Source organism: Myxine glutinosa, chromosome 10 (genome assembly GCF_964187855.1).
Source record: "Myxine glutinosa chromosome 10, kmMyxGlut1.1, whole genome shotgun sequence".
NCBI lineage: Eukaryota > Metazoa > Chordata > Myxini > Myxiniformes > Myxinidae > Myxine > Myxine glutinosa.
The window spans coordinates 78,942,906-78,956,684 of record NC_136270.1 but is presented as its reverse complement, the minus strand read 5'-3'; the positions used below and the strand labels follow the sequence as shown (position 1 = coordinate 78,956,684).

The 13,779-nt window shown below is 46.7% G+C and overlaps 1 protein-coding gene across 2 annotated transcripts in view; it reads right to left on the bottom strand.

Moving 5' to 3' along the window:
• Positions 1-13,779, bottom strand: part of MFAP1 (microfibril associated protein 1) — a 66,334-nt gene that overhangs the window by 31,711 nt on the left and 20,844 nt on the right. For both annotated transcript variants that reach the window (XM_068126712.2, XM_078785796.1), the window contains exon 3: positions 6,850-6,973. In XM_068126712.2, coding sequence (XP_067982813.1) covers positions 6,850-6,973 — 124 coding nt within the window. The remainder of the gene's footprint in view (positions 1-6,849; positions 6,974-13,779) is intronic.

The following is a 13,779-nucleotide window of genomic DNA, read 5'->3' as shown; positions in this document are numbered from 1 at the left end:
AATACACCACAGGCACGCATGACAAGAACACGCCTAGTCCTGACTAAGGTTAGGAAAGTGGAAAATGGAACATAAGTAGCCGTTATGCCCCAGGATATCGATGGGGCAAGGGCATTGAGAATACTACCCTTATGTTGCATTATACCCCCATTGGTCCGGATACAACAATGATACTTGAATGTGGAATATGGCCCCCTCGCACGACAATCCCAAATGGAACTGCATCTTACCTTCGACCTAGTTGCGCCGCTTACGTCATTAAAACCCCACCTGCCCAGGAAGTAAGAAAGAAGCCAGAGGAGAACACATACTGGAAGGTCGCACAGCACATGGCCACATTACAGAATAGGACACGGTGTTGGATGTGTATGCACCTTCCCCGCACCAGCACAACAGGAATACCAATGGTAGCGTTACCCCTATCACTCAATGATTTGTGCTCAAAGCCTCTAGACACCAAATGCCTTAGTACAACCCTGACAAGCCAAGGTTCTGACGGAACTGCGTGTAAACGAGTTTTCCAGTACTCGCCCCCCATCCAACCCCGACATTTTGAGGAACGTCCGGCGCCGGTTTGGGTTAAGCCGGCTAGGGGGGCCCTCTGCTTAGAAGGAAAGGGCCAAATAACGGTAGGCAAATCTGTGTGTAGAGATACCCTCCTCGCGGACCCTAGGGAAGGGAAACACATGCTGTTAGTAAATGTTACAAGTTCGCCCTTACATAATCTCACACACCTCCAGTTGGCATGGAAAGGGGTAAACGGAACAAACACTATCGCAGACCTTCGCACTTGCATGACCACTCATCTAGTGGCTCCACACGGAACCATGTTTGTATGCGGGAACAAAGCTTACCCGTATTTACCTGATAATTGGGGAGGAATCTGCTATTTAGGATCAGTTTTCCCAGAAATGGAAATGCGACAACACTTGCATAATACTCCTGCACTCATAAGGACCCCGCGAAGCACCTATTGGAACAACGACGGCACCACCACCTTACATGGCGCTGATTGGGAAAAGGCCGTTAGTTTCTTTTTCCCATGGGCTGGGACGGTCATGAGTAGTTACCGCATTGACAAAATTGCGTTAATCTTAGAAACTGTGGCCAACGCCACCGCTACAGCACACGACGAAATGTTGGACACAGTTGTCCACCTGCGTACAATGGTTATGCAAAATAGGGTTGCGTTAGATATGCTATTGGCAGAACGAGGAGGGGTATGTGGGATAATTGAGGGTAAATGTTGCACTTTTATTCCTGACCCCTCACAGGGCGTCAGTGCTGCTATTATAAAGTTAAGGGAAAGTGCTCATACATTGACAAGGGATCGAACGGATCGGGAAGCCTCCCACCAGTGGCTTACCGACTGGTTCAAAGGGTGGACAGGCACGATTGTAAAGTGGGTACTGACCGCCTTGGCAATAGTCCTTGGAATTGTGGTTAGTTGTGTGATAATCAAGGCTTTAGTCCTTGCGTGTGTGAGAAAGTTTTCCACAGGATGGACGCTGAAGACGACAACAGAAAAGGCCATGGTGATGCTCGAAAAGCTGACCGCGGGTCCGGATGACACACTGGCCGTCGACGTGACTGCAGACTGCGGATCCTGGAACGACGACCCGAACGAGCCACTGGGCCGCGACAATGAGATCTCCGCTTCCGAAGATTGTTCTTCCATTGTTGATGTTACCGATAATGATGTCGAGTACACTTATGCGGACCTCAAAGCATTTCAGGCTGCCAGGAGGCCGTTTAAACTGGGCCCCAACACGTCGCATGAAGAAATCGACGATTTCCTGAAGGACTCCTCTCGTTTCTTCACGATGTGCCAGGCCGTGACTATGACTATTGGTGGCCGTCGACGCCGCAGGCCTACGCCACCCGAGAATAATGTTACTGATGATGTTACCAATGATGATGTGGGCCACTTGCGAGGGTCCCCGGCTGATGTTTATATTTCAATGCAGGCTTTGCCTCCCCATGTTTCACGAGCTCACCTTTATGTCTCACAAGCCCACAGTGAGTCAAACGCCACTGACCCAGTCCGGGATTTGGACCCAGCTGTGAACCCAAGCCCGGATGGAGAGGAACTCGATCGTGAAAACACTCTGAGTTCCGAGTCTGATTGTTTTGGAGATTCGTCCGTGGATAACAGCGAAGCAAGCAGCATCGCCTCGGACGATCTCGACTTTGACCCAAAGGAAGTTTCTCTCCCACCTTTGGACCGTTATGCTTTATTTCATGGCCATAGGTTTGAGCCACCTGATACTGACGATGTTGTGTCTTCCCCAGATCACCAGCATGTAAGAGACCTCATGAACATGAATATCGATTGAGCGCTGGAGATCTACAAGGATTTCACCTGGGGAAGCCTGGGCGAGCTCCAGTCAGGGGGGAGTCCGGCTGCACCTCTGTGGGCAAAGGGTGGGTCGGAGATCTTCCTGGGTGTGGACCCCGGTGGAACCAGAGGTCTTCGTTGTGGATTTGGCACGCTATTCGATCTTCATGTCTCTACGGTCTCACTTCATACACCCATCTACACCCGCCTTACATCATACATCCACTTACACCCACTTGCACCCACACACCCGCGGATCATCCTGCTGAGTGCGCTGTGCGGTACGGGGGTACGGGACATGCTCACTGGGATGCATTCGTGTGGTACGTTACGTTTAGTGAATCCTTTACACTGTCTCTCCCACCTCTCTTGGTGGATTTTGTGTGCCATTTGATCACTCTGCTTTTACGGCCTTACATTGCATACTCACATACAGACGCGAATCATCCTACTGAGTTTGTGTGGTGCTTTGGTACGGGACATTCTTACGGGGCTGCCTTCGCGTGATATGTTGAATGATTTTTCTGTTTTGTTTGAAATAAAGGCCTTTGATTGGCTCGTAGATAACTTTGTATCTTAGATCCAAAAGGGCGGTATGTAGGGAGCTGTAATGCCCCTCCCCCTTTGTATATCCATGCTGCTTTACTAATTACCAAGTGTAACCAATTATATGTTCTGTTTTGACTGACTGTTGTACTCTTTTATGATACTGAGTTCTTTCTTGTGCCTTGAGGATGTGTAATGTCCTAATAAGGAGTTCTTTTCCTTTGAGCTCTGGTTTGTGTGGGCACAATCTCTAGTTCCCCTTCCCTGGCCTTGGAGGCTACTGTTATCTCTCTGCCTCCCTCTATGACTTTACCAATATCCTGCAAGTTGACAGTTTTATGAGTGTCCACTCCCTTTGTACTTTCCCAAGCAAGCTTTCTATACAGAAAGTTGTAAACATGTTGCCACATAATGCTGACCATCTCCTTATCTGAGCTAACCCAAGACTGGCCTTGGATGAACTTCCTTTAATTAACTGAACAACAGGATGGGACTATGGTGGGAGGGCCGATGAGCCCATTCTGTCTCTGTATCTTGTGAGCTAACTCCACCCCTGATTTTCCTTATATAAAGCAATGTTAATTGAATTATTTCAGAGCATCTTGTTGTACTGTTGGTCATTCCTTGTGAGTTTCAATACAACTTTTGCTGTCCTCAAGCTTGTGTACTCGAGTTCCAATAAATATATCCGTTGCTCCTTTCTTCTGAGTCTTCTGAGTCCCAAGTCCTAAGTCTCAATCCGACATATATATATATATATATATATATATATATATATATATATATATATATATATATATATATATATATATATATATATATATATATATATACATTGTTACGGATCTCGGACGTCGGCTCTCCCCTTATCAAGGGGGGGGGGGGGGGTGGGGTGTTAATCCCCTTGTCTTTTTATCTGGCCGACCCGAGTCCTGGGGGTTACAATGTTCCTTCCAGTCAGTGGTAAATAGGGTTGTTGTTCGAGTCTTAGTCCAATTACCTAAGTACTACAGTACTACCACCGGCCGTAAAGCAAGGAGATAACTCCCGCTCGAACCACGGATATTGGTGGAAACGCCGAGCGGATAGCGATCCGCGATCCGAGCCGTTAACAATGGGACTAAACCCGATTATAAGCGGTTCCTGTCGTGCCACGTTTACCCAATGGAAGAAAAGACATGCGATCGGATAAAAGGAAAACCAGGAAGAACAAGTAATTTATTTACAATTTGTACAAGAAGGAGAAGAGGAAACGAAAGGAATATACAAGATAGGAAGAGGAAGAAGCAGTTACACAGGGCAGCCTTAAAACAGTCTTATTCTTAATACCCAGGACAAACATCCACACTTACACGGGGATTGTAGATGGTGGATGGAAGGTTCGGCGATGGGGTTCAGGCTCCGGTAGGCTCCAGTCCAGGCTCCGGTCCAGTGGGCGAAACCCGGCAGGCAGCTCCGCGTGTAGTTGGAACGCGACCGGACAATTTATATAACGGAGGGAAGCTGGTATGCTGCGTATGTAATATGTGCACTATACAAAGGCGCCAAACGCCCCCTCTCCAATGTACTCCTTTGATAAGGTCCTCCTTTCATCAGCGCCACTGCACGAGTCCTTTCAATGCAACGCGCGTTCTCCCAGTAAGTCAAATGCGCTCTCTCCCATCAGTAAGTAAGTTCTCATCAAGCGCACCGTATATCTCATAAGTCGGTCCTTGCAATCACGACAGTCCTACGCGCAGTCCTGTAAAAGGGCTTTGCGTTCGCTTTTATAACTCACCAAGCGATCACACCGCGAACCCCAAAGCCACGCCTGTCGGTGATCCTACCTCAGCCCTGGTTGGCTGGGCATCGCTTACCGGCCACGCCCTGATGGTGAGTTGACGTGGCCACACCTTCTTCCTGGCGTTCCGCCCCCTTTCTCGGGCCTAACCTCGTGGCTTATGGTGGCGTTTGAGCGAGCTCCAGCTCAAGGCAGCGAACGCTGCTAACAAAGGCGCGTAACAAATTGGGAGGGCCATGGGCAGACTGGAGGGCGCGTAATGGCGTCGCTTGGAGAGGGAGGCTGACAAAATGAACGGAATGGGCCTACTTCTTATTTGATTGACACAACGCAGATTCAACTATTGGAAACACGGCCTTACCTATACACATACTAATGAAATAACTGAAGTCCTATGGTGGCCTACGTGTTGCTTTTGGCCTAACTATGGGGTGCAACCTTTAACCCTTTAATAATGTCATATTTACAAGAATGATGTCATATTTATACAAGTGTGGGTTCTCAAAACCGCAACACTGCACCCCCCCTTTTTCCAGGTTCGGCCAGACCCGAAACAATAGAACTATCTTTTAAATTAGTGTGACACTTAGGTGTGGTTACCCGCTACTTTTAACCTACTACCCTGAGTGCGACAGTTTTAACACTAGATATCTGTGAAATAATATTTTAACACTAGATATATGGTGTGAAACGCCCTCGGATATATATATATATACACACACACACACACACACACACACACACACACACACACACACACACACACACACACACACACACACACACACACACACACACACACACACACACACACACACACACACACACACCTCAACGTGCAACCCCATTTATGGCAATGGCGGGCAAACTCGCTCGGGGGGAGAAAACCCCCTGGGGGAGGGGGGCAAATGAATGCGCTACAACCTTCATTGTGTAATCCTTCGTCATCCTGTCAAGTTTGGTTGAGATTGGATAAGTAACGACAGAATGTATTGGCGTCAAAAATTCACCAGACAGACAGACACAAATGGCGTATTTTAGTATGTGTCAAGCTAGCGGCTCGTGAATTTTTTTTTTCCCCCGCCCTTGAAAAACCGTGAATTCGTGGAACACAGCCGCGAAAAGAAGAAAAACCGCGAATTTGCAGGACATTTTTCCGTGAATAGAGAAACGTGTCGCATTTTATCAACCAGAATTACAAGACATGTGTGCAGGAAATAAAACCCAAAAATAACTTGATTACCTGTAAGTGAAATTTGCCAGTCACTCTCATTGCAAAGTGGAAACCAAGGCCCTAAAAATCATTACAATCTCCCATGATGAAGGAGAGTATCGGCATCCGTTACTCTAACATTTCAGACAACAGGTTGGTGGCCTCTCCGTCCTCTACTTCCTCCTTTCTGATCTTGCACAGTGCACACTGCACACTCTGCCCTTTCTGTGCTTCTTCCTCTCCTACACTCACCAAAGGTTTCTACTGGGTGCATGTGGTCTGCCCATAGCCTACTACAGGTAAAACTCCTAAATGTAAATGCAATACCTGTTCATGATGACAAAATGACTGTTTTAACTTGTAAACAGAGTTAACTAAAAATGAATGAATGATTGTTTTAAGGCCATTTTCCCCGCTAGAGCGGGGGTTAGCCTTGCGGGCCCCATGACAATCATGGTTCACTGTTTGAGGCAATGTTTTTATGGCCGGATGCCCTTCCTGACGCCAACCCTTGGTCGCCTCCTACGATGCGCAGAGATACGGTGTACCTATTCTAAACCAGGGTACACACCGTGATCATTCATCCCAGCAAGCTGGTACTCAATTTGCCGACCTCGGAAGGATGACAGGCTGAGTCAACCCCCCTGGCGTTAATTCAGCGATCGACCGGGATTCGAACCCAGGATCCTAGGATCCCAAGCCGGCACCCTAACCGCTAAGCCAACAACAGAGTTAACTGAAATGCTGAAACCTACTAAAGGTCTGTCAAAGATAAGGATGATAAACTATTGTGACTTCCATGAAAGTAATTGGAGTGGGGGGTTAATATGGGGGTCAATGCAAATAAAAGTAAAACTAGAAAAATTAGGTGTGCCAGTAAGTGTTGTGGATATGAATTAAACATGAAATTAAAAAGAGGAAGGGAAAAAAATCAGCCATTTCTGACTATAATAAATAAATAATCTTCCTCACCTCCTCATCTATGTCCACTTCCTCCTCCTCACTTGAATCTTCACGCAGTCGCTGCTCATCCTCTTCATCAGATACCTCTGACTCCATCACTTGTGGTTCTACTATCTGTCTATGTCGTGCCATCCTGGACAGACAAGTGACATTATCAATTATATGAATTATATCAGTTTAAGGGAAAAACTCCTCCACGAAAGATATTTAAAAAACTCCTCTATGAAAGATATAAAAAAAATTCCTCTACAAATAATAAAGTTATTTAATATAATCTACGAACGATACAACACTTCAGTTCAAACATGCTGCACACATTGTTACAGATGTAGTAGTCCATGGATTTTCTGCCAATGAAACTTGGTTTTTGGACATGAGACCACCAAGCTTAAGATCTATACGCTCACACACATGCAACCACGCATAATAATGACCAAAAAATTGTATTTGCATATATGTACCGATCGGTTTTCTACCAAAGTCGGGTTAATAATCTTCATAATTTGTAATAATTTGAACATTTGTCCCCACCCCAGGGGAAGGGGCCAAAATTACACTGCTATTGCACCTTCTTGTCATGTGGTGATCATAACTACCAAGTTTGGTGAATTTCTGACAACTGTTTAGAAGATAGCGTGACAGACAGACAGTGAGACAGAGCCGATTACAATATTCCCCTTTCAAAAAGCAAGGAGATAATAATAGTAACAGAAGTGTAAATATATTATGTATAACGAGAGCTTGTATACTTGTTGCAATGTAAATTAACTTGTTAACAAAATGCTGACATACAGGGTGTCTGTAAAGTCACTGTGCAGTAGAAGGTAATTAATTTAATTAATACAACTACAACATTAATACATCTTTATACGAAATGCTGAAAATGACCGCCATTGGAGTTAATACATGCAATAAATCGTTTGATTTTATTCTTTAAGACAGATACGAGGGTTTATTGTGTTAATATAACTAGGGAGATACCCGTGCTATGCACGGGTGGGAGGCCAGAAGCAAACAGGCAATGCATATACGGCGAATGCTAAAGCATGAAACCAATAAATTCCACATTCCTGTAGCACCTTCAGTCGCACGTCAGACATGGACAGCAAGTTCGTGAAGGACTTCCATGAAAAACGTACCTGTTCGCAAACAAACGGGTACGTTCATGTACAGAAACATCGATCGTGGGACCGTGGCGAATCTGCATATGGCGATCCACGAAGTTCACGTTCAGAAAGTAGAAACCATCACGGCATGTCGTCATTCACTTGAACTCGATATCTCTTTTTCATTCCAAACAACATAACTCCAATTAATCACAAAATAAACTTTTAACAACATTGTTAATGTTTCCTTCATTGTAAAAACTTCCAAATCAACAGTTAAAAGGATTTTGAGCCGATAGGTGTTACGGCCTTGGCAAGATCGATGGAGACCGATCTGTTAGTGTATTCACCGCCCAAATAGCTATGTGGAATTCTCTCATGTAGAGATTAAACGGCGTTTGGAGGTCATTATTTACTTTTAATGATGTTTATATACGAATGATGTTTATATTGGTTTTGGGTTGTATCCTTTCCGCATCTCGTGGGATTGTAAGTTGGAGAGATGGCCGTGATGGTGGGGAGGGGGGTGGAGTTCTCTCAAGCAGGGATTCAACCCGTGTCCTTATAAAAGGTCTTTGTCCGAGGTCACCGAGTTCGATCGGTACAGCCGTGCAGCGATCGGTGCAGCCGTTTGTGCGGCACCCGGGAAAGCAACATCGTCATAATGAGAACATCGTCACAATGAACGTTATGCAAAAGGCGAATGTTATGCGGGAGTCCAAACCTGAGAATGCTGGAGACTAAAGCCGAAATTGGGAAAACTAAATAGCCTATTTTACTCCTGCAGATCCCAGGATTATCCACCCAAAATATCGTTGAGATCGGTTCAGCAGTTTTTACGGTACCTTCGGACGGACATTTGGTGAATTATAGTAAGAGAAACAAATAAATATAATAAAAATAATCCAGTGCACAGTCACTTTACAAACACCCTGTAAAATGGGTAGCTTTTGTCACTTTAAATGTAATAATCAATTCTAAATGGAGGCTTTGATCAACATTTAGTGTTTATCACTATTATTAATATACTAACTTATAGGTTCTCAAAGTGGTCCCTACCGCCCCCCAGTGGGCGCTGGGAACTTTCAGGGGGGCGCTCGAGAGTCCACGGGCGGTAGGGGGGCGCTGGCAATGATTTGGGGGACACTGGCGATTTAGAGGAGCAGCGGCGATTTGGAGCGCTCATTGGGCTTCCTGCAGTCTGAACAGGTTACCCGGCGCCATTCGGCAAATTGGCCATCCAATCAACGACCACATTCTTTCCCCCTTTGCATGGTTTTTATGATCACATATTCGCTGATGTCGTGTCGGTATTTTCTTGTCCATACATGCTCATGCAACAAACATGATAGTGTATGACACCAGCGAAATACTATTGGCCGCCAATGCAGCCAATAGTACAACACTAATTTTTGTCACGTGGTTCCATTTCAACCAATCGGCTTGCAAGAATCTTTTTATGCGGGATATAATACACTCTATTCGTGCTGGACTATTCAACGTGCCTGGTTCAACTTTACAGCCTGGCCTTGCCAGCACAGACATTGGGCAAGGTATGAACAGTCAGTGTTAGCTCTGGTGTTAGTCTTTCGACATTTTGGAGTGTCGATTTCGTTATTCAAAAAAGCTTCACGTCCGGTCGGCTTCAAGATGTCGGCCTCAAAGAAAAAGTGTCGTCAGTATTCCATTGAATACATCAAGTATGGATTCATTCCATCTCCGACGAACAAGCAGTTACCGATGTGTTTCTGGTGGGGTATCACGCTGTCCAATGAAGCAATGAAACCATCTCGACTGAGCGAGCACCTGAGTAAAAAGCACAGTGATAAGGCTCGCGCAGAGGTCAGCTATTTCCAATTGCTGAAAGGGAAATTTGAGAAGCGATCCATTGTAACGACGATGTTCAAAGCCAGCCAAAAGCTCGTGGATAAAGGACTGGAAGCATCGTATAAGCTGTCATTGCTCATCGCCAGATCTGGAAAACCGTATTCAATCGGCGAACAGTTGATCAAACCAGCTGTTGGGGAAGTGATAAAAACCATTATGGGCCAGGATCCGAATCCAGTTCTCTCGTAGATTGCGCTCAGCAATGATTCCGTGGCCAGGCGGATTGATGGAATGTCATCAGATGTAGAAGATAAGCTGTGTAGTGAGCTGAGAAGCACACACTTCGCCATCCAGCTGGATGAGTCCACTTTGCGTGACAGTGAAGATCTGTTACTCTGATACGTTCGCTTCATCCGTGATCAGGAAATGGTGGAAGAAAAGTTGTTTGCCCGCTCTCTCCAGACGGATACGAAGGGTTCTTCCATCTTCCAAATGTTGAAGTACTTTACTAACAAGAACATACCTATGGAGAACATTCTCGCTTGCGCGACGGACGAGGCACCAGCGATGGTTTGTCGCCAGCGTGGTTTTATTGCGCTTCTGAAGAACCAGGTACCGTCCGTGTTCGCCATTCACTGTGTTGTGTACCGCCAGCATCTTGGAGCAAAAGCTCTCAGCACCAGACTTCATACATCACTCCAAACAATAATCAAAGCAGTGAATAAAATCAAGGTGTCGTCTCTGCATGATTGGCTGTTTCGTCAGCTTTGCCAGGAGAACGATGAGGCATTCAAGCGGCTCCTGTTGCACACCGAAGTTCGATGGTTGTCCAAAGGTGCTTGTTTGACCCGTTTCCTCAACAGTGGTCGAGTTTCTGTCGGAAATTGATACGGAGCTATCGGAGAAAGTGAATGCGATTGAGCATGATGTGGCTTACCTCACGGACATATTCAGTATACTGAATGATGTCAACAAACAACTCCAGGGTGACCATATGACGCTGATTAAAGCAAAGAAAGTGATCGGCGCATTCGTAACCAAGGCGACTCTGCACAGGGAAACCCTCGGCCGCAGAGATATGTACCACTTTCCCCAGTTGGCAAAGGAAACTGCTGTTTCTGATGAAGAGCTGCTTGTTTATTGCAATCACCTTGAGAAGATTCGTGGAGATATGGAACAGCGTTTCAGAGACATGCTAGAACTGTCGGTACCAGCATGGGTGATCAACCCATTCAAATGTGACATTCAAGATGTGAAGCGCGAATTACAGAACGAAATTATCAACCTCCACAATGATGATGAGGCTAAGGCAAGATTCTCGCAGCATGAATACGGCAAATTCTGGATTCTGGAGCGGGGCGAATACCCCGCAATGTGTACAGAGGCAGAACTGCTGCTGATGGCGTTCCCCACATCATACCTCGTTGAAAGAGGGTTCAGCGCCGTGATGTGCTGCTGACCAAGTATCGAAACCGCCTTGACATTACCGAGAGGGGCGATCTGCGTCTCTTCCTCACTGAGATGGAGCCAAACGTTCGTAATCTCGCAGCGAGTCACCAGGCTCACCCTTCACACTAACGGTATTTGGGCCTGTGATAACAGATTCCCAGTTTGCCTCACCTGGGCCTGTTCTGCTGAAACATTGTAGGTCGTGCAAAATAAAATAAAAAGTAAAGTAAAATAAAGTAAAATATTATTCAGAAAATATTTGGCTTCTGTTATTTTTGCTTCCTATCTACATAAATTCTGGGTGTCCGACCACGAACGATAGGACAAGGGGGGCATTGGGCCGGTCCGGTCCAAGAGGGCAGAAGGGGTAGTCCAAAAAAGTTTGAGAACCACTGACTAACTGGAAGCTCATGGTAAAAATTCCTGTATATTTTTTTGTGGCCTCCACTTATCATAGTAGCATTGCTTTCAACTGTGTAGGTTTGGATTAATTTGAATTTTCCCCTTGGTTTGGATTAATTTGAAGCAACCTTCACATAATATTTACAATTTCCCATAGGTATGGATTCATTTGAAACAACTTTTACATAATTTATTATCTCTGAGGCACATTTCCATGTTTCAGAGGGGATGGGAGAGGGACAGACAGATAGCATTAGCCTATTAAATATACTGTATAGAGTATAGTATTGTGAAAGTCCAAAATCATCATAATGCTTAACAGTAACTATATCTCAGCATATTTCTGAACAGCAAATAAATAAATAAAAATACATAAAACTTCTGGAGTGATTGAAGCAGCAGTCTGTTGCCTTATACACCTCCCAGGTTCAATTATCTGGTCAGATTTAAATAATTATATTTTTTCCGTAGGTTTGGAATCGTTTGAAGCAACTTTTGCTGAATATTCTTTTTCTTTGAACAACGTTTGCGTTTCAGGGTGGGTCACACACGGGGGAGTTGGTCACACACGGGGGAGTTGGTCACACACGGGGGAGTTGGTCACACACGGGGGAGCTGGTCACACACGGGGGAGCTGGTCACACACGGGGGAGTGAGTCACACACGGGGGAGTGAGTCACACACGGGGGAGTGAGTCACACACGGGGGAGTGAGTCACACACGGGGGAGTGAGTCACACACGGGGGAGTGAGTCACACACGGGGGAGTGAGTCACACACGGGGGAGTGAGTCACACACGGGGGAGTGAGTCACACACGGGGGAGTGAGTCACACACGGGGAAGTCGGTCACACAAGAGGGAGTCGGTCACACAAGGGGGAGTCGGTCACACAAGGGGGAGTCGGTCACACAAGGGGGAGTCGGTCACACACGGGTGAGTGGGTCACACACGGGGGAGTGGGTCACACACGGGGGAGTGGGTCACACACGGGGGAGTGGGTCACACACGGGGGAGAGGGTCACACACAGGGGAGAGGGTCACACACGGGGGAGAGGGTCACACACGGGGGAGAGGGTCACACACGGGGGAGAGGGTCACACACGGGGGAGAGGGTCACACACGGGGGAGAGGGTCACACACGGGGCAGAGGGTCACACACGGGGGAGAGGGTCACACACGGGGGAGTGGGTCACACACGGGGGAGTGGGTCACACACGGGGGAGAGGGTCACACACGGGGGAGTGGGTCACACACGGGGGAGTGGGTCACACACGGGGGAGTGGGTCACACACGGGGGAGTGGGTCACACACGGGGGAGTGGGTCACACACGGGGGAGTGGGTCACACACGGGGGAGTGGGTCACACACGGGGGAGTGGGTCACACACGGGGGAGTGGGTCACACACGGGGGTGTGGGTCACACACGGGGGTGTGGGTCACACACGGGGGAGTGGGTCACACACGGGGGAGTGGGTCACACACGGGGGAGTGGGTCACACACGGGGGAGTGGGTCACACACGGGGGAGTGGGTCACACACGGGGGAGTGGGTCAAACACGTGGGAAAGGATCACGACGTTAATTGGTGGTCTCATTCTGTTCCCTTATTCTTTTATTTATTTTGAAAATGGCAGTTACAAATGACCCTCATGCAACTCATTGAGACAGTGCTGACATAAAAAACAGAAATGACCACCCACATGCCCCACATTGCGCAACATTGAGCTAAAGACAGCTCGGATACACGCGGCGCATATGTAGCATATTCTGACGTCGAGAGCAACTCGCACCAAGAACCTCACAAAACAACATTGGCAACACGTGACCTGCACATGGATCACGAAGTACAGCAGCGAACCAGATTCACTCTGTTCCAACATGAATACCTCGACCTCATCTGCAGGTTCTCCACCTGTGTTTGGAGAACAAAGCTCCACCCCTCTCCCCACGTGCAGAGTACCTAATTGTAACTTTTTATTGTGACTACGTCTAAAGAATGAAACATTCCAACGACAGACTTGGCATTTAATATGGAATATTTTTTTGTGGGGGTGAACTTACTTTTCAAGATGTCTTAGAACCAAAAGTTCATTTGAATTATGTTGAAATTATTCGAGATTTGGTTAATGTGACCTTTAAAAGAAACAAAAACCACA